The 20,195-nt window shown below is 42.0% G+C and overlaps 1 protein-coding gene across 1 annotated transcript in view; it reads right to left on the bottom strand.

The window, feature by feature from the left end:
• ANKRD18A (ankyrin repeat domain 18A) overlaps positions 1-20,195 on the bottom strand; it is a 53,029-nt gene that overhangs the window by 30,672 nt on the left and 2,162 nt on the right. The window contains 15 exon segments of the mRNA XM_055790987.1: positions 1,729-1,773; positions 1,861-1,927; positions 2,034-2,062; positions 3,668-3,770; positions 4,868-4,929; positions 6,501-6,657; positions 7,517-7,555; positions 9,461-9,527; positions 9,610-9,643; positions 15,399-15,538; positions 16,316-16,453; positions 16,973-16,998; positions 17,000-17,083; positions 17,198-17,371; positions 17,606-17,720. Of these exon segments, the coding sequence (XP_055646962.1) occupies positions 1,729-1,773; positions 1,861-1,927; positions 2,034-2,062; positions 3,668-3,770; positions 4,868-4,929; positions 6,501-6,657; positions 7,517-7,555; positions 9,461-9,527; positions 9,610-9,643; positions 15,399-15,538; positions 16,316-16,453; positions 16,973-16,998; positions 17,000-17,083; positions 17,198-17,371; positions 17,606-17,720 (1,280 nt within the window).

Genomic DNA, 20,195 nt, shown 5'->3' with positions numbered 1-20,195 from the left:
TTCCCTCCTCATAAATTGTACATAATGTACATAACGACTTTTTGCAGATTACAGTGGACAGCAGCTACTTTGCTATACAGAAAACATGAGAACACCGCTATTTTATTTTGACTCAAAAATAATTTTAAGAATGTATTACTATGAGTCAGTAACAAAGTAAATAGAATAGGAAATTCCATCTCTCATTGGATATTTAATTATGCAAGATACCATACCTGTTCTCCAGATTTATGAAATCAAGTTGTCAAGGATGGCATTCAATCCCTTTAGAGTCAGAAATATTTGTGCTGCAGGAATCACGATGCTTTGCTGAAGCAATCTAAATTGCTTAAACCCAAATCCAAACATAAAATGTTTGAAAGAAAGAAATTTTTACATCTACTTCTTAGCACCTGACCTTCAAGATAACATATGGGTAAAAACCAGCATGACGCAAATGAATAAAGCCACACAGGAAAAACAGCTGACATGAAACGAGCCATGAAAAGGCAACCTTTCCTTTCTGTGTTTGTAAAATTGTAACGTACTGGTCCATTATGGGGCTACACTCCACATTACTGTGGAATACAGACATAACCAAAACTCACGTTTTAACTGAACAACCTCTAACAAATATCTGTGTGTCTTACCAGAACACCGTCAGTGCAAAATAAAGGGCAAAAGAAGACCTGTTGCTTACCCATTGCAAACACATGAAAGGGAGAAGAGCGAGAGGAGAAGGAGGGAGATACTTCTAGAGAGAAGCTGCATCTCTATTATTGTCAAAAGAACAACAACACTTTTTTTTTTCTTCCCCTAAAGCGAAGATGCCAAAGAACTTGGAACTATTTGTATTCTATACTTCGAAGTTACAAGTCCACTTACTTGTCTACATATCTGTTCACCTCTCTCTGGTTTATATTGTCAATAGCCAATTGTAGAAACTCTAAAACCTGAGTGGCAAATTGTTTCTCATCTGATTAACAAGTGTGATTAATACAAAATACAACACAAATTATCAAATATGCAAATTGATAAACATTAGAACAAAGACATTAAAAACCCATTAAGGTTACATATCCTCTCTCCAATACATAGCCGACCAGCTAGCCGCTTCAACTTTAGCCTTGTTTCCGAAGAAAAGAGAATTCCTGAAACACGCTGACACTAATTTCCTCCCATCTTGTCTCTCTTCCTCACTTCCTTCCCCTGCCTCTGAGCCTGCTGGTCATTTTCCATCAAACAAGAGAGGGAAGCCTCAGAGGAACATGTTTGTACATGATTCAAAACAACTGCCAGGCAGGTAGAGAAAAGCCAGGCAAGTAATAATTCCTGAAAACTACAGCTACAGCACGAGCCCAAGAATTACCCTCTGTGGCTCACCTGCAGCTCCTGGACAGCCTAGCCTACAGCCCCCTAGCCTGGAATCAGCCACAGCACATGCTCAGAGACCCAGGAAAATCAGGAAGGGGGGGTTTTGAGAAACTGAAAGAAAAGCAAATTTCAGGACTGCCTGTAAAGGGGAAATGACAGCAAGTACGGTGTAGGAAGCGTACATCATGGAAGGGTATGGACAGTGCTGAACAGCAGACTAGAGGAGGGAGCAAACACATACACCGAGGTATATTTCAGTAGACCTTCTGCTCCCGGGATGCCTTGTTAGAGCCATTAATTTAATATTAGAAAGAAAATTGCAAGTACAAAGTGTCTGTCCATAAAAGAACACTACAAAGAGATTGTTATGAATACCTTCAACATCTTCTGCATCTCCTAAGCCAAATTCCTCCAACAGAACTGCAAAACAAATCAGATGCTTTAATAAATACTCCTATCTAGAAAGACTATGAAGCTAAACCCAGAACCACATGAAGTGAACATTACCTGATTTCTGTTGCTTTTTGTTAGGAGAGGTTTCATTCCTTTCCAAAACAGATTCAGGGGTCTTCAGCTATGAAAGACAATCCAATGACAAAAAAAAAATATCACACTTAAAGTAACTACATAATATTTAATGAGCAGAACAAGTAGTCAGTCTGACATGAACAAATACTTACCTGGGAATTGTTGGGTTTCTCCAAAAAGCCTGGAAGTGAAAAATGTTTTAGAAAGTGTTATTTTATTTAATTTTTATTTAATTCATAAAATTTTTACTCCACTCAACATCAGTAGTTTCTACAACTAAGTATTAGTTGCAAGCATTATTTCAATTTACCTCATCATCCAGCATTTGTATCAGTATACAAGAAATGGACAATGCACGCTTCCCATCATGCACCTTGGACTTCAGAAATAATACTCACAGAACTAGGACAATCCATAGGCAGCAATAAGGATTTGCTTGTTAACAAAACAAGATCAAAATACTTATTTTGAGGAGCTGAATCCTGCTTTCTACAAAGATTATTTCAAAAGCCAAAGCTGGTCTGCTGTAATGAATTACCATAAAATAACACTACAAGTTATATGAAATAACAGCTCTATGACCGTGATGTTGAGGGATATTTTCTTTTCCATCGATAGGACAGAGAAAACATGGGTGCAGACACAGAAATCTCATACACATCATTCAATGAGGAAGAATCAAACTAGTTCTTATCAGGTTGTTCTGGTTCAGCTTGCAAGGAAAGAAAAAACCCAAATGACAATCGGTTGTAATCTGCATTTATAGCACAGTTCCAAATAGTTTCATTTTTTTTAAGATTTTTTTCCAACATTAAATCACTTACAAAACCCACACAATCTACTGGCCCACCTATATTTCTCAAGTCCTCTGCTTTAGTCATCTTAACAGTTTGAGTCCTCTCATGAAAGAAGCGTATGGAATGTTATTAAGACTGGCTCCATAGCAAAACTTTTGTATTTAAAAAAATAATTAAAAAACAAACAGCATTTGATTTCAGGAAACTTGGTGGTCTAGCAGTATGGAAATACCTTAGCAAGATTATCATAGTCACCTTTTATCCCCTTTTTACACTGATTTTAAACTCATCTTAGTAGATTCATACAAAGCAGACTTTCATGACAACTACTCGACAAGTAGATTTACAAACTCCCAAGAGCTTTTAAAGTTTTGCTTCCAGCTTACTAAACTAAAACTGGATTAGCTTCTTCAGCTATTCTATTGTACTTACACTACAAGCAGGACTGACCATTTAGTAAAAAGAAATCCTTCAGATAAGAGTTCTACCCCAACAGCAAAACTTCCCTGCCATTCTACACTGCAGATGCTCAAGAGACAGCATCACAAAGTACAGGCAGAAACCCTGAACTTTTAGTCACATTTTAGCTCCTAGGCAAAGCATAACAGAAAGGTATAAAAAAATTAAGGCCAGGGGAAAAAATGCTTAGCCAGATCATACCTTTCTCCTGCTACATTAGCATCCAAGAATGTTTAGGTGTTCAGACAGGTCAGCCCTAAACCACATATACTTTCATCACTATGCCACAAGAACCTGAATCCAAAAAAATACAAACACATCCAAAGAACACACATCATGCAAACAAGGTAACTTCCTTTACAACTTGCCAGCAAGCGCCGTGATAGCTGGTGTTAATTAACAAATACTAAGCACTTCATTGCTATAGCGCGCACCCACACCGTAAGCGCATTCCTAAGACAGACATCGATAACAGCTCACTTCAGCCTATACGTGTTTACAGACAAACATATAGTCCACCACGAAGTTACCAGTCTGGCGCTCCCCTGAAACAATCCGCGAGCGTGCTCCGTGTCTGTCTGCAGCTGGAAGCAACACACCAGGTGATCCTTCTTCCGGACTTTCAGAATCCGTCTGTGTAACATAAAACACGGGCGTGAGCATCGGTACGAATTCTCAACTCATTTCTATGCAAAATGTTCCTGCTAAGCCAACTTGCACGGCATGGAATCACAAAAGCCTTTGATCAGCCCCTTGGAAAGGGCACATCAGGACACAGTATATTGGAAAATCACAGCAGACTTGTGTGTTTTCAGATCTTAGGCAAAAACCTCACAACTCATCTAAACTATTCTGTCACGTTGGCAAACTGCACAGCCGCAAGAGAGAATTAACACGGTAACTCGAGCTGTGGGTTGTAACTGCAGGTCTGGGGGGGACCCAACTTTCGGACTGAACTGGTACCCGATACTCAAATTTGTGCTGATGGTCCCCAGGCACACATCCTGCAGTGGGGAGCAAACACATTGCTACTCCCAGTTGCAAGGGCTGAACAAAGACGAGCAAGACAAAGCTTACAGAAACCAAGGCTACCTAAAACCCCCCAGTAATATTTTAGCCTTGTATTTTTAAGAAGGAGATGGGGAAGAGTTCCTTCTTCCTCACAAGAAAAGTCAGAGGGGGTAAGCTACAGACTCTGCTCGTTTTCTTCTTAACCCATTACCACAGACAGAACTAAAAGGGCAAACACAGCCAGCCTGTGTGGTATTTCTGTTGAACATTACTTTCAAAAAGGGCCAAAAAGGTAGAAAGGCTCTTTCCCGAAGCAGCTCATCATCTAGGCTGCAGACCCTAAGGGCAACCACTGAACACGTCAGCAGAATAGAGTTGTGTGGTGAAAAAGCAACAATCCCGCCAGCCCCCGTGAGGAGCTCAGGCTATTTCAAGCAGCAAGAAACTTCACTGCCGCAATACTGTACTAGAAACCCAACTGCAAGGGCCAGTTGCCACGAGACCCAAATCATTAGCTCGACCTACCTTCATCCCAAGCCTTGCTGAACAGCTAGCACACAGCACAAGTATTTCAAGGGCCCCCAGTTACAAACATACAGCAGAACCAGGAAAAGGGGAAATAAGCCTCAGCCGTGGCAGGGCCCAAGCTCCGAGTGCTTCTGGATCTCACTCCCCACCCCCGCCCCACTGGGAACCCCGGTGTCCTTCACAGGGAATACCTCAGAATCCCAGGGAGATTCAGCATCTTCCTTTTCCTCTGCTCCCACTGCAGTCAGGGCATCTACAAATGCAGGAAGAGGTGAGACACTGAGCCCTTCTATTTCACTCTGCTTTTCCCCATCACCCCTGCGCCCAAAAGATGCACAGCGGTTCTGTTGCTGAGGACAAACTAAGAAGTGAGTGTTATTCAAGGGTTTCTTCACACCCAGCACACAACATCATGGTATTTCCTTTAGATCGCCACCTCTCTTGCCTCCTCTCCAGCAGAAGATGGCTATGCACAACAGCTGACACAGCTACAAGCAGCACTGAAGACGTGTTTGGGTCACACTCAGGAAAAGGCTCCAGCACGCTGCAGCCCTGTGGCATACGGAGTTTAGGTCACCTGCTCTCCAGTCCACAGCTCCAGAAATTGCCATTGACTACCACCATCCACTGTACAAGAAGTACCACAGAAACACCACCCGACACATCTTCACTCTAAAATCACCAAGAAACAATGCTCCTTTTGTAGCACTACCAGAAAAGATCTTCCTTGACTAACAGTTTTTACCCTGCACCTTCCCAGAAGGTAGACACCTAAGCATTGCCATTTAAAAAGAGGAGAGGCTCACAGCCCAAAAACTCACCACAAACACACAACTTGTCTCTATCTCAGGGGCTAACATCCGAATCTCTTCTCTACTAGGCACACGCAAGGCTCAGTCTCAGTAGGTTCCTGATAGTTTAATCTTCATTTCTCTGTTTTAAGCTAGTTCATTAGGTAAAACTGATTCAGGATTCGCTCTTGTGAAGACATGCACACAAAAAACGGGAAAGGCGCTAGAGACCAGTGAGGGCACCCGTCCTAGCAGAGGGGAACTGCTGGTTCCAGCCTCAGCTAGGACTACTTACACTGTGCCAAACGCAGGCTTATGGTAAAATGCACCGACAGAAGAGCATGTATAGGCACAACACCTGGAATACAGCAGGTTCTGCCAGGCCCGCTCTGTAGCATTTGATCAGCAGCTACACACGCTCTGGTAACATCTACCATACCACACTACTCTCTGGAGACAGACGATAGAAAGTGTGCCTTCTCCTCCTGCTCCAAGACCTGAGGTGAGTACCGGAGTGCTCAGCCCTGACTGACGGGGCAATGCTTTCAAGCACACTCAAGCGTGGCACTGGAGAGACTTTCTACGTTTTAAAACTGGACAAGGTGAGGCACTGGAACAGAACAGCTTTCTCTCAGATTGACTCAAATCTTTCCCAGGCTTCAGCCAAGAGCAATCACAACTTTTCAGTCTGACAGTACGGGCCAGAAAGGGCAATACTACTGTCACACCCAAGACTCTCTAATCCTCCTCTTTTTCAACTGTGCATTTTGTTCTGATCGCTTCAAGGAGAACACAGCAACAAAACCAAGAATGACACCTGCTCCATGTAGCATCGTTTGGAATCCAAGGCCACAATTTGTTCTTCAGGAATGAACGAAAAGGAACAAAAGCTACTTTCCTCCTTGCCAATGCCCACTAGGGTTCACAGGCAAGGGAAAAGCTTACTGTTTCACAAGTCAATCACCATTTCAGTTCATTTACTGTGCATTAATATTTATAGAGGAAGAACTGGGATCAGTATTTACTAACTCACTTCTCTCACCAGTGTTGTCTTTGGAAGCACTGTGGACTTGATGGCTATCATTACAAATAGAGTTTTTCACACCCTCAACAACTGCAGTTTGTAGCTCTTCACCAGTGTCTTCCTTTTCCTGCTCCTTCTCCTCTTCCTCCTGTTCAGGTGATTTTTCCTAAAAGAGACTGACCAAACAGCTGGAAATAGCAGAAGCAAGCACCTTCTTAGCCACCCATCGACAACTTTAAAAATGCTTTTCCTGTGTAAGACAACAGGGAAACTTTGTTGAGCTTTGTCTTACAACGCCTTCAGTTTTTCCATGGGAATCTCTGAGGAGACAGCAATGACATTAGCCCTAGGTCATTAGCCCTGGCTCTGCAAAGCTCCTGAGAAGCAATTCTTCATGTCAGCCTAACTCTAGCTTTCATTTCAGTTACATTGTTTTGGAACACGCTCCTTTTCCTCTACTTTGCTCCAGGAAAATCACTAACTTCCTGCTCTCAATCTTACTCAAACTTTTTGGTTCCTCACTTTCAGCCATCACACCAGGTATTTTACTAAATGGCAATAAATCTTGACAGATAAAAACTGTACATACAACTGAGAAAAAATGAATTTATTTCAGAAAAATTACACTGCCTATTTGTTTTCCTGCAAAACCACTGCAACCAATAAAATAATATTGAAAATACTGCCCAGTATTATTCTTATACCTAAGAAACTGCTTTGGTTAGGAGTAAAGGCATTTTCTAATATAAAAAAAAGGATGATCAAAAGATGGATATACGTGAAATATTAACAGAAATCCAGTTTACCTTTTGGTTCTTACCTTTATTACCCTTAGAAAATACCTTTGTGATTGAATCATCCTTATATAACTTACTTTGGTGCCCGAGTGAAATGCTGCTCTTACCTTTTCTTCATGCCTATTCAAGCACAAGTTTTCACTTTCTTGTTTCAGTGCTTCACAGACTTTATTATCTACTTCACATTGCTCTTCTTCTGTATCTTCATCATCTACATGTTCAAGAAAGACAGAGTTTGGTCTTTACTTTCAAGCCTTGGGTTTTTTCCTGCTGACAAAGAACTATTACCACTTTCAAAGCCATTACTGAAGCTTGACTTTTTCTCCTTAAGACCACAACTATCTGAGAGAAGCTGAGGTGTCTTTTTTCCAGTTTGTCATCTTAGATTCTGCAAAAAGGGAGTCATCATTTCTGTGAAACTTCGCCTGAATCATGCTTTTCTTGTTCCAACTTTCTTGTTTATCTTGCAAATTATTTAGATTTTGAAAGACAGTTTGCTTTGGTACTGACTTGCAAGATACTTCATTATTCACTGTCTTTGGAGACATGGCAGTTATGTCAAAACAACAAAAGGAGTTATGTAAATGGCAACAGGCATGTTACCAGATTAATGGAGTAATCTGGGAATGTCTGGAAAAGGAACCAAGTCAAGGATGGGCAGGATGGACGAAGGACTTGGCCAGGGACAAAGGCTTAGGAGGGGATTAATACCTTCATTTTAACAACATGACTTATTTTTTCTGAAGTGACCAAGTGCTGTGTTTTCAAAATGCTACTTTTCTCATTTACTAAAGGAAAAGAATTGTTTAAAAAACTACTTAGCAAATCTACTTTTATATATTAGTATACTATGCAATCTTTTCCAAATAGCTTACTGTTTTTCCTGAGCTGCTGGGAAACATTCATTAACAATGTCAAATTTGGCTTCTGCAGCTTCTGTAAATAAATGATTTTTTTTTTTTTTAGAACACTAACGACAATGACAAATCCTTTGGTCACATCAAATCTTGAACACTAAATGTAATCAGGCTGTCCTTTTGATAGTGGTCAGGTGTTGGCTCCATCCTATACTTCTAACTACAAAACCACTCCTCACATATGCAATTCAGTGAGTATTTCACCCCCAAAATACCATGCAGGTACCCTTCTGAAAATTGTTTCCAAAACTATGGTTACATGCATAGCAGTTTTAAAAATCTGGGTTTAGTATTTGTAGTACTTCAGTAAAATTCAGTTATATTTAAGATCGCAGCTTCTGGATGCTTACTTGCAAGTGTGCACAAGGGAAGTAACTGTTAAGAACCCTAGGTTTAATGCATTAATTAGTCCCTGCAAGTACACTTACCAGAATATCCTTAAATTTCAAAAACATGCCAAAAAAATGCATAATTTATATTTAAATCAGTGCAAGAAAATGAAATCATGTTAAAACTAAACATGCTTGCACCTCCAGTATTACAGAGTAGGTTGAACTAGAACACTGGTTCCTCATCGCTGCAGAATCCCAGAGCAACAGAACAGATGCTCCAGACATCACTGCAGAAGTTAATAGTTCTTCAGAACACTAGCAAAAAAAGTAGGCCTGAGAGCTTGTAGCTGACAAAAAGAATACTACCTAAGCATTCACAAAAAGAGGGAAAACATGCAGTGTGAGATTACATGCAAGCACAGAATGCCATCTCAATAGAAGAAAAAAAGATGACCCATTTGAGTAACTCATCCACTGAGCACTCTTGAGTAACCTGATGAGGAGGAAAGGAGAACTAGGTGATGAAGGATTTCAGTACATCTTCATTAAAAAGTGCCCTTTATCGGTTAGGATTCTATCACAAAATTTACAGGAAACATTAACAGTGTTTGGGGAAGAACAGAACAGGTTATATTAGTAACTTATAAACTTAATCCGACTCAAATGACCAAGAACAAATAAAACTGTGGGGGTTTATCTCGTCGCCTATTGCTCTTTTGCCTCAAATCACAAATCTACTGCATGCTCTGCCACAGCTACAGGTCTTTTAGGAAAAACTCACAGCAGAAGAAAGGCTGGCAGGTCAGAGACTGCTTCTAAGGAGAAAACAATATTGGCTAGAACTGTAGTTTCTTTCAATCCCCCAGAAAACTTGCCTTCAGATCACTTATTTTTATAGGACATTTACTGTAAATACACCATACCTTGGGAGAAAAATCGAGCTCTTCCTCAGAAGCACGCCAACTGACATCGCTCCCCTCTTTCTCCAAGCTTCTTAAAAAGTAAAGCAAAATGAGTACTGTGTCTCTCCAATCATTCCTCAGGTATGTGCTGGGTATGTTTAAAGTCTTACCCGATTGAGTCTCCTTGCGACAAGTCATCTATTGCTGTTCAAACACGAATTGACATGTTGAAATTAGATTTGGCATGCTAAAAATTAACCAGCACATACAAACATTTAACCTGGACAACTCTACATGTCATAACAGAATGAAACTTTGGGGAGTCAACTTAACGTAAGACAGCATGAATGAATGCGTGCATTTCCAAACAACTGCTTTTTCAAGTCACACTGAATTGACAAAACAAAAAAGACTAGAGTTTTATCTCCTTTGAACTTTTATACCTAAAAGTTTAAAAACTACCTCTAAACTAAAAAAAACCAGCATAGCATGAATATGCTACGTTAATAAACAGGTAACAAAATACTGGTGCTTTAGCAAGACGGTAAATAAATGAACTGCTGAAGTACTCATACTGCACACACAAGCACACACTATTGACAGAGATTTTACTGGTTTATATACTATACTAGCTGGTGCTCTACCCACTTACACGTTATCCTGAAAAGGTAAAAAACATCAAAAAGCATAACCAAGATCTAAAGCTTATCCTCAGGTAGAAGAATCCCCAGCAGCTCTCTACGCTGCACCAAAAAGGGTATTCAACAGGCAAAACAGGCGTACCCAGGGCACTCTATACTACGCTCCAAGCTTTCATCCATGTTAAGACAGCAACTGGCACATAGGATCACAGGATAAATCAGGTCACAAGGGACCTCGGCAAGTCTCTCAGCCAACTGCCTCCTCAAAGCAGACTTGGCTCTGAGGTCAGATAAGGCTCACAGAGCTTTATCCAGTCTGATCTTGAACCATTCAAGAAGGGAGACTGCACAACCTCTCTGTTTTACTGTTCTCACCATGGTGAAGCTGCCCACATTCCATTAGAAATTCTCTTGTTTCCATTTATGCCTCTTGTACTTTGCTTCCTGTCACGCACCACTGGGAGGCACCTGTCTCCGTCTTCTCCTTACACGTGCTGCAAGCTGCTGCTGGGTCCCCTTCAAAGTCATCTCTTCTCTAGACTGAACAAGCCCAGTTCCCCCAGTCTCTCCCCCAAAGGCAAGGAGTCCTGCTCCTGGCAAAGTCTGATGGCCCTGCACTGAACTCGCTCACGGATGAAAGACCACTCTCTCTTGCACTGGGGCCTCAAAATTATACCCAGGGAGCTGGACACAAGCCAGGGACTGCCAGGTAGCAGCGTACAATCCCCTCCCTCAGTCTCCTGGCTACGCTGCTCTTCATACCGCCCAGGACACTGTTAACCCTCTCAGCCGGCAGGGCACCCTGCTGGCTCATTCTCAGCTCACTTTCTGCCAAGACCCTCTGGCTATTCCCAGCAAAGCAGCTCTCCAGCCAGGCAGCTCCAGCACGTGCTGTAGCAAATGGTTGTTCCTTTCCATGTGCAGGACTTGGCATCTGCCCTTGCTGAATTCTGTTAAGACAGGCCTGACAGCCCATTTACCCAGCTTGTCAAGATCCCTCTGAACGGCAGTGTGGCCCAGATGCACGTATTGCAAACTCAACCATAGCGCACTCTAGCACACCACTGATGTACTAAAGAAACCCGAACTCTAGGAATCCAGCCTGAAGAGTGCGAAAACCTCTCAATTATCAACAACTAAGATGAAATAAAAGGCCTCTTCAATTCCCAGGACAGAAAGGAAAAAACCAAACAGAGCCTCCACATCGTATCCATTTCAGCATTCCTCAATTCCTCGATAATTAGTTCTCGTTAACTATCAACACAAAATGAAGTTGCTTATAAATAGGAGATTGGTGGCCTTCCATAAAGTTGTATGATGACAGCCAAACCGAGGTCTTAGACAAAATCATTAAAAGGAAAAGAAAACAAAGGGCATATCGTGTTGAGTAAGTTATCTGAACTTTTGCTTTCCATGGATAGTAACTTTAAGCAATGATCAAAACCAGTTCCCATTCTCCTTTAAAAAGCAAGAGAGAAAGTTTATGAGCTAGTTTTCAGACAGATCTTGATGCCCTACTGTAGAAATGGGATCTAGAAAAGTAGTATCTAGGGATCACTTGTTTCTACTTTAATTGAAGTCCATTTTCATTTTGGAGTAACAGAAGAGCATTTTTTTTTTAAATATTATTTACTATCACTAATGACACAAAGCTATCACTCAATTCAGTAATAAAGGACCCGTGCAAAACATGCCAACAAAAAGCGCCCAAAGCCTGCTCTCAAACCTAATTTATAAAACCAAAACCATCAGAATAGAGACCTCCAAGATAACAAACATCACAGGTGTGTTAGTATTTGTACATCACACAACATGTTTCACAGTTGAAATGCTACTGTATGGAATACCTTTCTTTGGTTTTCCTGTTCTTGATGTCTGGCTAGGAGATTGTTGCATTCCTAGATCCATTTAGGGAAAGGCGTGTCAAGGACAGACCAAACAAGGGCACCAGAATAAATGTGAATTCCCAGAAATCTGGAAAACCTAACCAGTACATTAACAAAGCTATAGCAATGGGAGAATGTACTGTGACCGTCAGCCTACTCTACAGTTACAAGAAGTAGAAGCCAAACCTATCACAACCTACAGAACTCTACTCTTAAGGGACAGTGTCAAACAGTGTAACTTAATTTACTTGCTCCATTGTAAAATACCTATATTCCAATATTTTGAAACACCGAAACAATTCTTGGCAGTTTACTGTACTGCCAACTTTGTGTTTCTCTCAGCTTGACTAGTCCTTGCCCAGCACTGACTGCCAATGCAATTCTTTCATATTTGTAGAGTGTTTTATACATACGGCACACGTAAAATCCCTCCGTCTAAGCATCCCAAAAATCTGTAGGTGCCAACAAACTTTGGAGATACACTAGCCAGTTGTGTCAGATGGTGCCTGATGCAAACACAGCCCCTTCCTACCTCAGTTTGAGGTAAAAGCCCTGCATATATTGATTTGACCATGCTGAACTGTTCACATAGAGAAGCTACGCCACCAGCCAGAACGCAGGCTTGACAAGCAGTCAGAGTGAATACCCTGTTCCCCCAGGGCTATAGGGCAGGCCACAACTGGACCAAAACGGGTGCACTGGCTGCTGTGAGTGTCATGCATGTGTGCTTGTGTGTGTACGCGTGTCTATGTGTTGTGGAACAGAAGCTTTAGAATATAAATCACCATCCGCCTGCTCTACCCATCCTACTTAGTAAAATTTTATTTTTTATATCAATGAATGGTGTGGTTCTGTTATTGCAGCTACCCAACACCAAATGGCTTTGTGACAAGGCCATAACATTTGCCTCAGAGCAACAGGGCGTCCTGCTTATATTGATGTTACCACAAATACATGGAATGGATGTGGCAAGAGGACTCCTATCAAAAACACACATGTAAGAGTTAAAAAAATGACCTCAAGATTGTTTCTCATTCCTTCTCCATTTCTCAGTTTTCTTAAAAGGTGATACAGCAGATATAAAGCACACTGAAGCACTCGTTTCTTTTCCAAGAGCTCTATGACGAAAAACCAATGGTTTCTGTAGGAACAATACACCAATACGCAGTGCAGCAGCTAAAAAGCTGCCACTGAAGACATACTAGAAATCTGAACCCTCGCTTTTAGAAAAAATGCATAATTACTTTTTGCCAAAGAAATTCCAACTTCAAATCTGAAAAGTCTGTCTTTCGATATACTAGAGGTGGAAGCCATTCATTTGGAGGTTTTTGCAAGTCTGTCTGTAATCAACAAAAAGGTTCATGTTCTGACAAAAAGTATACGCTCAAATAAGCATGAGCCAACTTCTTAAATATACCGACTTGCTCACTAGAGGTGAATATTTTGAACAATGTTCAACAAGTGCAAAAGTAGCAAAAGGAGGAAGGACTACATTGAAGATCCCAGAAAAATAGGAATGAAGAGCAAGATTAAAACAAAGAATTCAAAGTGGGTATTCCTCCGTTGTCTCAAGATCAGTCTAGCTTCTCCTCTAACAGGGGCTTCAAAGCTTCCACTGCAGCCTGTCAAAGGGACTCAGGATGCAGGACCTGCGCTTTGTGTGTGCAAGCAAGAGACTGCAGAATCAATGCCACTAAGTGTTCCCTGCATGCTACTAATCCCTCTCACTCAACAGGCCGGGGTCATTTTCTAGGAGACTGAGCATAAGAAGAAAAAGATTCATACTACTCAAGAAAAACAAGCCCTACTATAAACAGTTTGAGACCACAGCACACTCTTTCTCCTCCCAAGTCCTTAACCCACATAAATATTCTCTTCACACTTACTAGGCCTCTTCAAGTGAGGATTTCCCATAACGTTGTGGACTTATGCTAGTAGTATTACTGTCTTCAAGGAACTGAGAAAATTACTTGGTTCAAGAACCCTTATTTCCCTGAGGGCATATTAATTTTGGAATCACACAACAGTATTATTCTTCAAGCCACATATTTTAAAATAACCCAGGCCTGCCAGTCATCACAATGTGGTACCACAGCAATTATCTACGTGCACAGGAGGCAGCCACAGAGTGCTGTTTGGGTAAAAGCAACATTTTGTTGATTAAACTACCTGTACCAAGCCCTTTCCAAAAACAAAATAAAATATAAAAACCTCTGCATCTTCCTTCAGTCTATCAAGAAACTTTACACATTGCTGACTAGATCAAAATAACTATTCCTAAGTCAAAGGAACGAAGTTTGGCTCTAAATTAAATTCCCCTATCTGGGAAAAGTAAATTCGGAAAAATATGTCATGAAATATGAGCAAAACACAGGATATTTAAAAAAGGAGTAATAAACTGTGTTTGAACACTGTCTGCTGCCCATTTGCCACAAAGTTCTGATGTAACACCCTTAAAAAAACCAGAAAGGATAGAACTTCCCACCATAGGGCCTGAGTTTGTTCTATATTAAAAGATGAGTTTTCTAAGATTCCTCTAGGGCTATATGAGCTCATAAGCATAGACTGGATCTTAAAAATTAAGGAGTGGTTGTTTTTTTTTAAATTTAAAATGAACTCACTGAAGGAGCTGATTTTTTGATAACAAGGCAATTCAATTGTTTTTCTGGATCACAGGTTAATGTGGACTTTTTAACGTTTATTTCATAAAATTACTGGAAGTAAAAGTGTTATTTATTTTTACTGGAAATCAAACTACGTCCATGAAGATACAGTACACACAGAAGTTGCATTATTGTTTCTAACAAAGTGACTTTTCCAAGACTATTTTTCCTAAGTATGTCTCTACAGCACCTACACAGAAACAATCGTAACTGATGCTGAGAAATAAGACAACTCACTAAAAGCAGCTTAGTGCAGGTAAAACTATTAATATTAAAACACCACTGCACAAACTCAGTGGATATCATGTACATGTACAGTCCTGCTAACTCATCTGTTGCTTCCCAACTACAGGAAGATGAACAACTACTCAGGATGAACCTACTGCTTTTGCAATTCGTTTTCACAATCTGACTGGCCATCTACAGGTACAAGTACACACCCCAAAACCAAAACCACTCTCACCTAGTTCCTTCCCTGTCCCCCTTCTCTCTCGGTATGAAAACCTATACAGATGGGCAATCTGGCAGGCAGAACGCAACAACCCGGTACGTGGGCCCGTAGCACACAAACCGCAGCTGTCCTCACCCCTGACAAGAAGCACCTCCAACCAGCAACAAGTCAGCATATTCACAAAGCTCCTTGCGCTACCCCACCTGATGCCTCCCCTAAAGTCAACGGCGAACACAGCGAGCGCTGACAACACAAACCCCCTAAAGAAAAGGCCACAGTGATTTTCCTCGTGAGCTCCTGCGTGATTAAAGATCCTACCTCCTCTGTCCACAGCAGGTGCACCCAACGTCAAGCCAGCAGCTCCGGCCCGGTGAGGAATGCCAGGTACTGTGTCGCCTTGTGCACCACCCTCGTCTCTGTCTCCCCGGAATGCGTATGCCACCAGTTGTTTACAAAGACTATATAGGGAAAGAGAAGAAACATATTTGGTAAAAACAACCACATACTTGCTTATACAGTTTAATAGAACAGTTAACAGCCACTTATCCACCCTACACGTATTCATAGCCGTAGGAATTCATATGCTTGTATGCATTCACTGAGAGTAATACACACAGAACTTACTGCACGGCTACTACCTACTTCAATATTCACTACAGTCATGTTCACTCTAGAGGTGCATATCCACACCTACGAAGCTATTAGCTCCAGCTCGGCACAATATTTTCAGCTTAGCTGTTAAGCACACATAACCACCTTAGAGAAGGGATACGCACAGGTACAAAGCTATCCATAAGAGGGGTGAAACCGCTCCAGATTTTAACAAAAGGGATATGTTAGATCTCGGAAAACAAAAGGCTGGTAGTTCCTGGTGATTGTAGTGGAAGTCAGTAAGGACAATGGTGCTGGTCTGAGGAGAGGACTGACATGCGTTTCAGTTTGCCACATTCTACCTCTGGGTAACTGTAGGATACAGACGTGTTTTAGAGTTTGTATTGGGCAGGTGCAAGTTTAGCATCAAAACTTGACATCTAACAGACAATTCGGGGCGGAAATTTTCTTCAACATCCAGATTAATACTAGACACAGGGAACGATACGTATCAGAAGACGTCACTGAGCACAGCTTCAGGACAGCTTTCAACACACCATTAAACCTTGCTGCTATTACCGAAAACATTCAAAAGCCACACTGACAACTGACAACCTATTCTAACAATAAAGTCAAAAATTTACCTAGAATATCCATGAGTAACAGCATAATCCTCAGCTGTCCATCCGTTAGTGTCTTTATGGAAAAGATCAGCACCATATCGAAGAAGAACTTTTATTAAATTAAGCTGTCCACCAGATGCTGCAGTCATAAGTGGGGTTCTGAAACACCAAAAATATGTTATGAAGTAGATCATTTGACACAGACACTGTAATTATTTTTATTCCTATTTGCTCTCAAAAACTACTTTCGTCATTACTGAATGAGCAAAAGAAAAAGCAGTTTTCATTAAATATTAAGAGCAACCATAAAATGCAAGAGGGAGTCAAAACAACCAAACGTTCAATCTTCAGACAAAGCTTCCACATAGACAACACTCACATACAAACTACGCCACTATGCAGGAGATGTTTTTTCAAATTGAGGCAGTGCTGCTGAGCTAACAGCATGTTTCCTGCCAGAAGGGACACCACAGGCAATGCCTTCTTGTAATCCTCAACGAGGAAAACACCCACTGAGGTATGACAACAGCCAAGCGCAGATGTGCTTTCACAAGTCACACAGAAATAGCTGCTATGTGGCTCCCCGGGTTTTTTTTTTCAGAGCTCACTCTCATGCCTCTGATTAATCCAACCTAAAGAATACTAAAGAGACCCATGTAGTTTTGACAAACCACTCACCTTTCACAGTGATCTCGAGCATGCATGCACATCAGCTCCTTTCTGCAGAAGAAACTCTGCTATATCTTCATGATGTTCAGAGATAGCAAGAATAAGCGGAGTGTTTCCCTCCTGAAAGGGCAGATAAATACATTTAAAAATAAAAGTAAAAAAAAAACCAACCCTACAAGGGAAAGACTAATACAACTTTTTGAAAGAACTTCTCCAACAAACACAAAAATTTACCTTATTCCGAGCATCAATATTGGCATTATGCTCAAGTAACAGCCCCGCTACAGTTGTATTAGGAGATCGGACAGCAAGGTGAAGGGCAGTGTTGCCGTCAGCATCCGCCAGACGGGGGTTGGCACCGTGCTCTAGCAGAACAGCTACACATTCTTCTTGCTGGCACTGTACTGCCTGGGAACAACACGCAAAAAAGGAAGAACTTCCAGCACCCTGTTACAATTGCCCCAGCTTCCCAATGCTGGAAAATAAGAGCACCTTCAAAGCTGAGCTAACATATGCCTATTCCACACTGATTACCAGACGCATGCTTCTATGCAGAGCTGTGTAAAGAATCCTACCAGCCACCTCTCATTTAATGCACAGTTGACAAGCCCCACTTGAAAGAGCATAACATATTCCACATACCTTCATCAGTGGCGATCTGTTATCACTGTCAGTAAGATTTAGTTTACACTTGTTTTCTACGAGATATGTAACAACATTCACATGGCCATTCGCAGAAGCAAGATGCAGCGGTGTCCTAAAAATTAAACATATTAAATTAGCACAAACAGACAACTAGAGAAATAATTTCAGGCTCTGATAAATTGGTATGACCACAAGTTTCACTTTGCACAAAGCGAGCTTAAGAAATGATATCTCATTCCGTTACCAGTAACAGCAGTTGCGCACCAAACACCTGAGACTGGCCAGCAAAACCCCTCCGCAGCACCTGCTTAGTAAGGTGCCATTTCCTTCACTCTAGAACTTAATCTGCACAGATTCCTGTGCCCAGGTGGTGGTCACTGCCTCCAGCAGGACTACACCTGTGGTGCAGCAAAAAAGACCAAAGTTTGGGAATCTGAGAACTATGGCAAGCAACCCTCTAAGTTCTATAATTATTCATGTGCCAGAAGTATCCGAGATGTAGATGGGCTTTATATAAAGTGTATTAGCGTTTCCCTGCACTTCAAGAATTTCTGCTTTTTCTCTAGCTTGCTTACTACTGCAACAAAACCAAGTACTCACTTGCACCAAAGTGCCCCCCATAACATGCAGCAAACCAGACAGAACACTGTAATCCTGAGTACAGGAAAGTAATACCTGATCCTTCAGATACGTATAACTACAATAGTCATAATAAGCCTACTACAGAGGAAGTCTTCTCCAGGGAGGGAATACTGTGTTTCCATAATACATGACCAGCATAAGAAAATGAAACTCTTTTCTTCAAGTTAAAGCCTTGCCAGAGGGAAAAAAACCCAACCAACAACAACAACAACAAAAACCAAAACACTCCTTCAAACCACAGAACATCTTAGGTCTGATGTCAATTAACCAGCCTACTTATACTGAAAGAAATTGCCCAGAAAGTCCTTGCATGTGTTTCCCCCTAAATCAGAGGCACAAATCAGCACAAGCTTCACTCTGTACAAAAGCAAAGCACCTCCTGCTCTGTAGGACGCCTGTCCCAACAGAGCAGAAGACAAGCTAGAAAACAGCTGGGACCTTCCTCCCTTGAAGGTGATGCAGTAACAATCCCACAGTTCCTCAAGAACTGAGGGGAACACCAGCACTGGTTCTGAACCACATCGCTGCAGGTAGGTCCTTCTCTGTATTTAGGAAAGCTCAACTAGCCTTGCAATTGTTTGGGTACCTTGCTGAGACAGGAGCACAACAGCTCCCTGGCTAAGGGGGAATGGAAAGGGAGAGGTACACAAATGCAGTGGCAGGTGATGCAGAAACACAGTAATCTGTAACACAGATACTTGTTACAGGGCAGCTGACATCCTCCTCCACTGCAACAAAGATGAGGATGAGAGAAATACAGAAAACTTCAAAGAATTTGTAATGTCTTGCTACAGACAGGGAACAGACTGGAGCATTGACAGAGGAGTAGCTCAAGAGCAACTACCACCACTTTTTGAGAAATTCCCATGGAAACATGCAGGATTCTTCATCTCTGAAGAAATGACTGACTGAGATTATCTGAAAGCTAACCAGGACCGGTTATGAAGGAGTCCACAATCATCTGAAAGCTGCTACTACCAACCACTAGGAAGCATGACAGACGTGAAGTAGTCACTATCAGCTCTGCAAACAGAAAAGCCTTCAGAAAACTTGTGGACTTGTTGCTGTCCTCCTCAACCAAGCCTCTCAGTCTGTCAACAGGAGACAGCTCTGCTTGGAGCAAGGCCTGCTGTGCTCCACAGAAGATCCACTTCAGGGAACAGGCTGGCAGAGAACACCAGGGCTCAGGGTTGCCTGTCCCTGCAAGAGGCCTCCAGTAACACCGAAGTTCTTCTGCCACCCAGCCCTGGGGACACTGCCCAGATTCTGTTCCTGCTCCTGCTGCTGCTACACTGCTCCGCTGATCTACAGAGTAGAAGAGAACTGCTGATGCTGAGCAGCCACGAAACAACCCCACTGGGAAACAGCAGGTAGGCAGTACGCACTTTGAACGGCGCTTGAGCCGACAACCCAGCAGCTACAAGCCAAGCAATGAAAGCGCTGGAGTTCAGTCTGACAGGCAGCTGACAGGGTCAATCTCCCTTAGCGATGAGCTCTGACCCAGGATCCATGACTAGCTGGCATTGTGCCCGCAGTGCTTCCAACTCTGTGCTGACTTTTGCCCGTCTCTGTCAGTGAAGCTGAAGGTTTGGCTAGACCACCTCTGAAAGCTGCCTGCTCCTAACTGATGCTGTATCAGGCACACTTTCGGGAGGTCTTATGGGCTACAGGACCCACTTTATGGAAGGAACCTGTTGGTGTGATCCTTGCCATGCTCCTGGTACAGGATTTTGCTTTTGGAAATCCTGAGGAGCAAACCCGAGATATTCATACAACCAACGCACACATTGTTGCCGTTACTTTGCATTATTTCCTATTCTTCACCTCTATTTCCAATGATACCAAGTCTTCCAACACGAAGCCCTGAAACGCAACTGCATCTGGTGGTCACTCACAACACACATCACACCCACAAGCACTAAGAGGGCACAGGTGGCCTTGCAAC

Source organism: Falco peregrinus, chromosome Z, assembly GCF_023634155.1.
Source record: "Falco peregrinus isolate bFalPer1 chromosome Z, bFalPer1.pri, whole genome shotgun sequence".
NCBI classification, from domain to species: domain Eukaryota; kingdom Metazoa; phylum Chordata; class Aves; order Falconiformes; family Falconidae; genus Falco; species Falco peregrinus.
Note: the sequence above shows the minus strand (reverse complement) of the source record. Positions and strands in the feature narration are given on the sequence as shown.